Raw genomic sequence first — 10,710 nt, 5'->3', positions numbered from 1 at the left:
TAAGGCCCGAGGGCAGGGAGGACTGGCGCCAAACAGAGGTTCTGAACTGGGCAAGAAGAACCGCAGCGCTCACGAACCCACCACAGAGGTGGTTTTCTGCACAAGAGCAAGGCTGTTAGCACGCAGTGGGGAGGGGTTCATGAGCCTCCACCCCTACCTGAGGAACTATAGTACGTTGGCTTGTGGGTAGTCGGCTTTCTTTAAGGGCGTGGCTCCTAGTAAGTTGATCAAGCTCCGTGGACAGCCTCGTTCATACCAGGGGTATATGAGCATCACAAACTGAAGCGATGGGCTGTTACAAATAGGGAAACAAAGTTGGAGTGTTGTGGGGAGCTGGGGGTGCGGCTGGAGAGCAGGAACGAATGGGATCAAATACACTGCATGAAGCTCTCCAAGAACTGGTCCTGTTGTAAAAGAGGAAGCAAGCAGAACTCCTGCACACCTCACTGTGCTTCCTGCCTGCCCGCCTGCCATTAGCCGTCTCCTGGGCCTCAGTGGATCGTACCCCCAAAACCGTGAATCCAAGCAGCCCTCTCTTCCCCATGCTGCCTGTCACATGTGCCCACACTAATAAAAGGAAGTATGAACCCTTTAAAAACTAATATAATAAAGAGCAAGTCCCCAAAGCAACAGACGGGACACGGGAAACAGCCAAGAAACACACTGAAGGTATGCTTGGTTGGTTTACAAACACACCCAGCCTGCTGTGCATGCGCTGCTCCATCCACGTGATTCTGTGAGGTCAATGGAAACCAGGACCTTAGTACCTAGTCCTCTGGTTGTGAATGGCTGGCAGCTTGTTTATAGTCTAAAGAAATGCTGACTTTAGTGTGCACGAGGAGGCCGGGTGTCTGTACTGTGTCAAAGAGACTCAGGTGGCAATTATAAATGTTGTTCTTGGCTGTTGTGTCAGTTGAGGACAGAGTGTAAGACTGGAAAATGAAATGTTTTATCTTTATAACTATGCAGTTACTCTGTGTCTATAACTATGCAGTTACTCTGTGTCTATAACTATGCAGTTACTCTGTGTCTATAACTATGCAGTTACTCTGTGTCTATAACTATGCAGTTACTCTGTGTCTATAACTATGCAGTTACTCTGTGTCTATAACTATGCAGTTACTCTGTGTCTATAACTATGCCCGTTAGAAATTGTAATGTGCTTAGGAAGTTTAAAGAGATGATGAGTTTAGGGCTTCTGACTCTAGGGTTCCTTAGATGATGGAGGACACAGCTGAACATCACTTTAGCAAGCACAGTTATCGTTACAGAAGAATTATATAACTTTCTTTCATGTATCTTTATTTTCAAAAATTTCTAAAGTGCACATGCATTATTTTTAAAATAAAACAGCACATTTTAAAGACACCACCATTCAGTTAGATGCGAATTTGATGAAGCTGATCAGTAGATAAACATGGCTCATCACTTTACCCAGAAAAGGAATTTCTACAAGAGAACTTCAGCCTCACTGGGCTGTCTCCAACTCCTTGGCAGAGGCTCTATTCTGGTTTGGAGCCCACATCCCGAGTCTGGATCTATGATGGCCTCATGGCATGGGTTCCTGAAAACATGGGGACATTGCTGCTAGCTATGGCCAGTGCATCCAGTTCACAGCCCCACGCGAGTTCCTAGCTCCATCTTGTGTTCAATGAGGACTCATTTGGCCACAGCCACTGGGGTTGTGAAAATACATTTTAAGAAAAATAAATATTCTGCATAATGTATTTACAAGGATCAACTGTTTTGTTCTTCATCCCAGTTACTGTAGGATGGAAAACTGTCGTTTGACAACCAAGACGGACATTCTCGGTTGTTCATGTCAGTTCAGCACAAAATATGGGGCTGAGTATCCAAGACTCTTTTTGATCCATATTTAAAAATATACAAAATTGCAAATTTTATAAGCTGAGAAGAGTTTCAAGAAAGAAGTACAAATGGAGTCGGGGTCTCTCTCCCTCACTGACGGTGCACAACTGCCCGCACATCTTCAGCATCCTGTCAGGTTCTCCAAGGAGCAAGCGAGGGTCGCACAGGTACAGGCAGTCACTGAGCCTGTCGTCACTTGTGTCACAGAATACTCACACCAACTACACGACACAGAAAGCACAAGGGACAGCTGTAGACAAGGGCACGGGGCTGAGTGCATCATCAGAACTTGAAGAGGTCAATGAAGTGCTCCGGGGACACAGGAGTGAAGCAGCTGTCGGGGTCAGCTGCGGTGCAGGGGTGTCCCGAGTCCTGAGGAGAGAGCCGGGGGACAGGTAAGAGCACGGGCTGCAATAGCTACAGGAACAATCTGCACTTTGCTGAGTGGATCCCAGTCCCTCTCACTGCCACACAAATGACGTGACTTTGCTGGGAATCAGCTCCTGGGTGGCCCCAGGCACATCTACTAACAGGTGACAATGTTCTGTAGTCGCCCGGTAAGGCACAGAAGCTGCTCCTCCTGCCCCGCCTCCCATGCTGCCTCCTGATTCCTTCTTCCCTTTGCAGTCTCAGGGGGTGGGGTGGCTAAGTGGTCTCCCTCACACACAGAAATGGAGGCACACCACAAGCACTGTCTTGAGAGTAGGTGTGTGGAGTTGGTACTATCCAAAACCAAGGAGCTGTGATTATTTTTTGTTGAAGTAACAAGAGAAAGAGCTCGCACCCACACCACCTGGGAAGGCTCAGCGTGGCGGGAGCTGCTTCTCTGGCCTGCAGCAGACCGACCACCCTGAGGTGCAGGGATGGTTCTTCAGTCTGCTTCTGGGAGAAGTCTAGCTTGTTGATAGGGCGAGGACAGTGCACAGGATGGAACAGCACACAGGAAGTACCTTCAACAACCAAGCAAGGTGGTAGTCCTTTGACACCGTGCAGAGTCAGCAAGGAAGCAGCAAAGAGAGGAAAGGAAGGAGAAGTCAGGGTTAGACGGAGCTGCGTGTGCTCGGCCTGAGGCGGGAGGCTACATCTGTGAGGAGAACTAAGACATTACACAACTAAGTCGGAGCAATATAAAACATTCTGAAAGGATACCCCATATTTATACAATTAGAAAGATACTCTAGCAAGGTATGATATGAAAAGATACAAAGCCAGGTATGCAGCCAGTGCCATTGATCCAGTGCCTCACAACACCTGGAAGGCTGGGTCTCATGAATTAAGGCTAGCCTGGCCTACACGAAGGAGGAGCTTCAGGCCAGGGCCACATAATAAAAAACCTGTCTCGAGAAATAAATACAAATAAAAAGGAAAGAAGAAAGCCCAGGGCAAGAGAAACAGCTCCACTTCCTTTTAAGGACCTTCCTTTTAAGGTCCCCACACCGACCATCTGCAAGGCCTCATATTCCTACGGGGGAAACAGATTGTTTGGGGAAAGCCACCCATCTTTTTTGTTGTCCTAGGGGTCTGCTCTGTGAATAACAGTGTAGCTAACTGCAAACTGCATGCACCCCAAGGTCAGACATCCATTTTGGATGCTTAATTTCTTGCAGCCCACCAACATCTGCTGTTGCTTGTGTGAGGTGGGCAGCCCTGTACTGGCTGCTCCTGTGAGCTCTAACAGAAGAGTCTGTTGTTCCCTGCTCAGGAGTGTATGGCACTTCATCTCTGCTCACAGGGGGCCAGTTCACAAAGACGGGCCAAAAAGAGGGTCTGAGATCTCTGCCGTGTGACTGCTTCAGTCTGCTTCTCCTGCCTACAGAGACCTCAGCATCACTGGAAGTGTCCAGCTACAGAAATACTGAGACAAGAAAGGGACGCAGAAAGGCTACATCTCCATCAGAGCTTCCCTTACCCTCTCGGCCTAGTTTCTGACAGGCTTCACCCAGTCAGGAAGCTGAGTAGGGACAGAGAGAGACATGCGCACACCGACTGGCGGCCTCTATGTGCTGGTAACCTGGGTGGGAACAAATGGTTCAGTGTTGCACAGCACTGGGAAATGAAGAAGCATTGTCCCAGTGCAGCAGGAGAGCGATGGGAGACCAGCCTGGGAGAAGGCACAGCGTCCCCATAAGGACAGGTGGTCACTGTGGAACTCGCCAGGCACAAGACAAGACACGCTCAGCCATAGTGTGGATCTTGACCATATACAGGGCCAGGTAAGGACTTGCCACCCGACTTCCACATTCCTAACAGGCTTCAAGTCCCCTGTGTGTGTCTCAGTCAGCAGTGTTCCCTTAAGAGCAGGCACCATTCCAAAGCCACAACACTGTAGCTCTCCGGTCACCTGGGCCTGGCTGCCTGTCCCCCATGCTCTCCCATGAAGCATGCTTCCCGACAGTGGCAGACACTGGCAAAGGAGCCATTTAACAGCTTCGGGGGTTAAGAAAGGTGGTCCTCCTTACACTTCACACTTAAGGCTTGAAAACAACCCTCAAAGGAGCCTCTGGACAGATGGCAGGTGGGAGAACTGTGCCAACACCTCATCCTGCTGGGCCTGGTACCACCGACCGCCATTTGTCTCCCAGACCAGCAGGAGTCTGCATTTTCATGACCTGGTCTCAATTGTGATCACTATGGCAAGTGAGGCCAGTTAAATGTAGGAATCCGCAGGCCAATTTTCTGGAAAACTGAAGGTCATCTTCCAGTTAAAGATGAGGCCCAGAGCCTGCATGTTTCCTGGAACGTGTGCAGCACACACATTTTACACTCCCCACAGAGATGGCACAGAGAAGGCAGACATCTTTCTTTGCGCTGTTTCCTTTAGCAGATAGGAAAAGCACCAAATGTTTTAAGATACTAGTCCAAGAAAAACTGGGATCACATATACAACTATAAGCCTTCTTCCTCCATACAAGTATCCATACATCTAATATTTCTATAGTATAAAATAATCTCAGGAAAAAAATGAAAAGCTCTTTCTAGGAGGTGTGTTACTTCACACTGAACAGTACCAGTCTCACCTCTGCGGACTGGGACATACTCAGGTCCTCATCTCCCAGAGCATCCAGTGAGACAGGGATGCTCGCTACATGAGACTCCTGGGAGGGGCTGCTGAGCACACACAGAATCCTGATGGATTCGGGGCCACCATGGGGCTCCCTTCCCAGCCTGTGTCTGGGGAAGATGGAACACTAGCGGGCTGTCGTTTGTGTACATATAATCTCAGCGGGGAACTGAGGCCAAACTGAACCTAAGAAGACCCTGCTCTCAAGAGAGTTCTAGAGAACGGCCCGCCTGCTGCAGAGGCACTTCACACACATTTTTAAATTTCAGAAAGAAAAGAACCAAGGTCGGAGAGGACAAACTCTTCCTCGGCTGTCCTTGCCGGAGACAGCAGCAACATCTACAGCTGCACTCCTCGGCTTGGCTCCGGACATCAGAATAAAAGGCTAGGCGGTTATAAATGGAGTTTGAAATGAACAAAATTTTTATACAGTTGTCCACTGCCAACAATTAAGAGCTTGCCTTGTGGGCTGAAGAGATGGCTCAGCGGTTAAGAGCACTGACTGCTCTTCCAAAGGTCCTGAGTTCAATTCCCAGCAACCACATGGTGGCTCATAACCATCTGTAATGGGATCTGCTGTGTCTGAAGACAGCTACAGTGTACTCATATACATAAAATAAATAAGTAAATCTTAAAAGGGGGGGGGCTGGAGAGATGGCTCAGCAGCTAAGAGCACCCACCAACTGCTCTTCCAAACGTCCTGAGTTCAAATTCCAGCAACCACATGGTGGCTCACAACTACCCGTAATGAGATCTGATGCCCTCTTCTGGTGTGTCTGGAGACAGCTACAGTGTCTTATGTATAATAATAAATAAATCTTTAAAAGAAAAAAAAGAGCTTGCCTTGTGTCCCCAATTTAGATAAATGTAAAGCAAAACCATGTGAGCACATTATAGTGGCCACCAGGGGAGGAAGGGACACGAGGACTCTCCTCTGGTTACGGGAAACACACTATTGTAACTAGAGACAAAACGGGTGGTGAGATTTTAAAACAGCATGATGGGATGAAGGACTCCTGGTTTACTGTTCAGATATGAAAATTACTGCTAGGGACATTTAAGGTTTCCGTAAAGGATCAGTCTTTGCGGGTAAAAAGTTTCAGTCTTGTTAAGTGTGCACATTTCCTCTGAAGCCTGTGCTTCCACGGCCCTTCTGCCTACCGAAGAACTGGGCTCTGAGAGAAGAGGCTAAAGGCTGCCCTGATCCCCTGCGGGCAGTGGGCCTGACTTCCAGGTCTGCCGAGAGGGTGTGGGCAGACAAGTGCAAGTTCTTTATTTAGGCCAGGTGTGAGGCGCTGCTCGGGGTGGGTGCTCAGAGCAGGCTACATCTGCGGCAAGGACAGTGAGTGCCTCCACTTAGAAGTGTGCAGCACTAAGCTTTCAGCCCTGATGGCCTTCCAACACGAGTATACCTGTGTGGACCCCCCACCTCCGCTCCCAGTGTCTAGCAGAACGCTTTCAGTAAGGTTCCCGTGGCGGGTACTCTTTCCCATCTTCTCACCTCTCTGTTTACAATGCGGATGAACAGTTTGTCCTCACAGTCCCAGTCCACCTCAAGTCCTTACCTTCCAGAAGAGGATGCTGCAGTGACGGCAGAAGTGTAACGTGTCTCCATACTGCTCTTTGGTCGGGTAATACTTCTGAAGTGTGAAATACATCAGCTTCCACTCGATATGACCTTTTTCTGAAAGGATCAAATGTCTACAAAACTGAAAAAGAGACAGACAGTTCTGTTCAGAATTATCTGATGGTTTTTAATGGGTGCATTTTTCTTTAAGGCAGAGCAGTGCACGAAACACTTTAAGATTGAAATTAAACTTGGATTAAATCAATGAGGAACAAGTGAAGCAAATCACGGTGTTCCTGCACAGTGCCAGCAGCAGCCGTGAGACAGGCAGAAGACGGCTTGGGAGGAGCTCTGTGACAGCTGAGCATTTAGAAAGAGACTTGGATGCAGGATGAATAAAGCACACTCACTTCTTAAGAATGGAGAATGGACTTGGAGAAGCATTTCTACGGCCAAGACCCACACATAGCCAATGTCCTCATGAAGACATGGCATCCACCCGAGGCAGAGGATATGCCACCTCGGACCGACGGGGGTGGCACTAACTAGAAAGTCAGGCAACAGCAAGTGCTGGGGACGCTGTAGGGAGTCAAAAGCCTGGTATACTTCTGGTAGGGATGCAAATGGCATGGGGTTAAATGCAGCAAGTGAATTGTAATTCCACCACTGATAAGTTACTTCAGAAAAATGAAAAACGCATCTGCACCGAAACCCATCAATGGATGTCACAGCAACAATCCTACTACTTACAAGGTGTGAGGAAATCCAGTGTCCCGACCAGATGAATGTGTAGCAAAACAAGGCGCGCACGCGTGAGCACACACACACACACACTGGACTCTGTAGTCCCCAAAGGAATGAAGCTTTACTTCCTGCTACAGATAAATCATGAAGGGCATTATGGGAGTGGAGCACGGTTACAAAAGCCTTACTGGTGAATATTCTGCTCACACCACACATCCAAACCGGGAATTTCAGTCAGAAAGCAGATGAGGGGTTGCTTCGGGCTGGAGGGAGGCTGAGAGGACAGCCAACGGGCACAAGGTCCCTGAGGCAACAATGGTGTCCCAATACCAAGCACAGTGACAGAGACACAAACCGGGTAGCATCTGAGTGAGGTGTTACCAAAGGGTGTGGGCAATGTAACTTGGGCCATGAGAAAACAAGGCCCACGCTAGATCAGGTCTGCATGCATAGGAACTACGACGCCAACAGGCACGTCCTCGATCATTTAGGAAAAGATGCCCTTGTCTAAGTGTGTTATGGGAGCCAATGAGGGACTCTGATTTCTACGACAGCCTGAAGAGCAGAGGGGCCGTCACAGGCCTGGCTGGAGCGCTCTCCGTGTCCTTTAAGCACCATGGAAACATGAGCTAGAGACAAAAATACCTCTGCCTTCCCTCCTCACGGCTCCATGCCCACAGTGTTCTCAGGAGGAACGCCCACATGCCCGGATGTTTCTCCTCTGCATAAGAACCTGGGGTCTTTTTGTTACTCACATCTCACATCTACGTCAGCTGCTCACATCACACACATCTTGCCAGTGGCTCCTGCTGCTGTCACTACGGACAGCTGACCCAGGACCTACACAGCCTTCAGCTTCATTGAGTTGCTTCCTAGCCTGCACTGCTGGCCGGACCCTGCCCTGGCTGTAAGCTACTGCTGATCCTGAGAAACCAGGAGTCTGCTGCTGTTAGTCACTCGTGAAGAACTGGTAACATCGCACAGTTCAGTTTTGTGATTCAATCAAGAAAATATGCACCAAAAGATGCACTCACAGGTGCTAACGGATAATTCTACTCTAAGTTCTTATAGAAGGTGAACATTGTTGTAAACAGACCTTTAACCTCTACAGTCTTTCATCAAGGAACTTCCAGGACTCACAAACCAACAGTCAGCCGATTTCCTGAAGGAAGTGTGACATCTGGATATTTAACGCCTGCCAGGGGTTCTGGTGGCCCAGCCCGAGCCCTGGCCTTGCCCTATGGTATCCTTGGAGGTAGGTCCCAGAGCAATGTGTGATGTACAGGGCCCATCCCAGACAGACATTTATTCATCATTCTATCCATGGCTCTAAATATTTCCTCCAAAAGATTAACCGCTCTCTCCTGCATTTCTGATGCCAACTCAAATCCAATCTCAAAAAGGAGGGGCGGAAACACAGTTGCCGCCGAGAAAGAGGTAAGAGGAGAGGAGGAAGAGTCAGGATGGCTAAGGATCCAGGGAGCAATGGACGTCCTCTCCCACTCAGATGGAGTAGCTACGCCTCTTGCTAGGTGGGCTAGCTGCCTACCGAGCCATTCTCAGGCCCAGCCTCTGCACAACCCAGTCCCATGCTCACCCATCTGCAGGATCCTGGCTGCACTGCTCCATGCCTGAGAACCCAGAGCTTCCTGTGCTCTCACGGGCTCTCTCTGGGTCTGGGTGTCTCCTCAGGGCTCTGCTTAGGACTCTCCTAGGGTCCTGGCTGGGCACGTACATCACCCCTGACCTTTGATGTCCACACCAATGTTTCTCTCAAGCTGAGAGCCATATAAAAGGTGCCCTGTGTTCCAGGTGCTTTGCTGGACTTTTTAAGCTGGATGTAATCTCAGATGTGGCTAAGACTCCTGATTCCTTCTTCTGATGGGACCTTTCTACTCTGCCCACATCTGCCATGAACCAGGCACACTCTTACCCCCCCCCCCCCCCCCCCGTCACAATGCTCCAACATCTCAGTTATGTCCACATCCATAAGACAGACAATGCATCACTTGCTGCTTCCTATCTTGAATGAAACAGGCACTGCTTGATGCAGTGAGCCAGGGATGCCTACATGCTGCAGAAACGCAGAGGTGGGGATTTCACTCTGGAGCAAGAGAATCAACTAGCAAGACACAGGACCTCAAGATGGTGCCACCAAGTGGGAAGCATGGGAACTGCAAGGACAACGGGCTGACAGGAGGGGGCAGAGCCAGAGTGTGACTCCTCAGGGAAAGGGACCACTCTGACCTTTCCCAGGAGGCAGGACACAACTCAGCTAGTTAAGTAATTTGGTACTAGGACATTTTTAGAATCATGATTCCTTTTCAATATGAAAAATGAGCCTTGTAATTGATACAATTCAGAAGCAACTTTGGTATGCTCTAGTTGCTATCAAGTCCTCCCCATCTTCATTCGAGGGCAAAGCATGGTGGCCAGCTGACCTGACTCAGGGACTGAACTGCACACTTTAGTTAGATTTTGGTTTCTTTAAAAACCACAGGAATATTGTGGGACTAGGGTTTTGTTTTAACCCAGGTGTGGGAACAGGGCTGCTTCAGACTGTCCACAGCAGCTGACTGTGACTTGCCTCATGCTCTAGCAGGGATGACTTTACTAGCTGTAGATAGTTTCTGCAACCGTGTAAGGTCTGGAATTCTAGGGGTTTTTCAGAGGGTATAAGTGCTAGGGCCAAGTCAAGAAGCCTTGGGGGTGGAGGGATTGGGTTGGTTTGTTGGTTGAACAATGGTGGGTGGGTGGTTGTTACTGGGTTACCATTTGTTAAACCGTTGTGCTCAAAAAAGAAACAAGAAGGAGAAATCAGATATCCTGACGGTGAAGATCACACTTGCCCCACGGAACCGGACACTCCTACTCATCAGGAAGTAGTCTAACAATAATGTCACTCCCTTTCCAACCCGACCTCATTCAGTCTCTTTCCATTTCTCTCTATCCTTTCTTCCTCCTTATCTAGTGTTAGAGGGTTGGAAGGTGGAGAAGGATGGAAGAAAGAAGAACCCAGAAGCAGCAAGGCCAGCTGCCCGCACTCACCTGCTGCTCAGCAAAGTGGTACTGACACAGTCTCTTCCACAGTCGCCTGTCTTCGCTGAGCATGTACAGGGTTGGTGTTACCTGGCCCAGGGTGACAATGTCCCAGCCATCTGAGAAACGGTACAGGATGTTGTTCAGCATGTGCAGGGGCAGGTCACTGAGTGTGAGGCCAGTGTTTACCTGCTGAAAGGAAGCACAGCGGTGTCACGTGGAGAAAACACAGGGGCTTCCTTCAACAAAACACAATGGCCATGCTGTAGAGACAGCTTCAGCACGACTACAGCGAAGAGGCCATGTGCTCTGACAGTCACTTCAGTCTTCTTCACTGCTCTGCAGGGTGGTCTCATGGGGGCTACCACATAGCATGGTCTCATGGGGCTGGCACATAGCCATTTCCCTGTGCTCAGGAAGTTATCCTTGG

General features: G+C 49.2%; 1 protein-coding gene across 3 annotated transcripts in view; it reads right to left on the bottom strand.

Moving 5' to 3' along the window:
- Positions 1-1,281: 1,281 nt before the first annotated feature.
- Fbxo25 (F-box protein 25) overlaps positions 1,282-10,710 on the bottom strand; it is a 31,357-nt gene continuing 21,928 nt past the window's right edge. Inside the window, exons 8-11 of one of the 3 annotated variants that reach the window (XM_085844120.1) lie at positions 10,290-10,469; positions 6,496-6,639; positions 2,820-2,846; positions 1,282-2,241 (exon numbers count right to left, since the gene is read on the bottom strand). In XM_085844120.1, the coding sequence (XP_085700246.1) occupies positions 2,152-2,241; positions 2,820-2,846; positions 6,496-6,639; positions 10,290-10,469 (441 nt within the window). In that variant the 3' untranslated portion in view covers positions 1,282-2,151. Of the gene's footprint in view, positions 2,242-2,819; positions 2,847-6,495; positions 6,640-10,289; positions 10,473-10,710 lie in introns of all 3 variants that reach the window. The other 2 variants (XM_085844119.1, XM_085844121.1) reach the window with 2 other exon arrangements.

Source organism: Mus caroli, unplaced genomic scaffold (genome assembly GCF_978045245.1).
Source record: "Mus caroli unplaced genomic scaffold, Mus_caroli_1 scaffold_10, whole genome shotgun sequence".
Classification (NCBI taxonomy): domain Eukaryota; kingdom Metazoa; phylum Chordata; class Mammalia; order Rodentia; family Muridae; genus Mus; species Mus caroli.
Note: the sequence above shows the minus strand (reverse complement) of the source record. Positions and strands in the feature narration are given on the sequence as shown.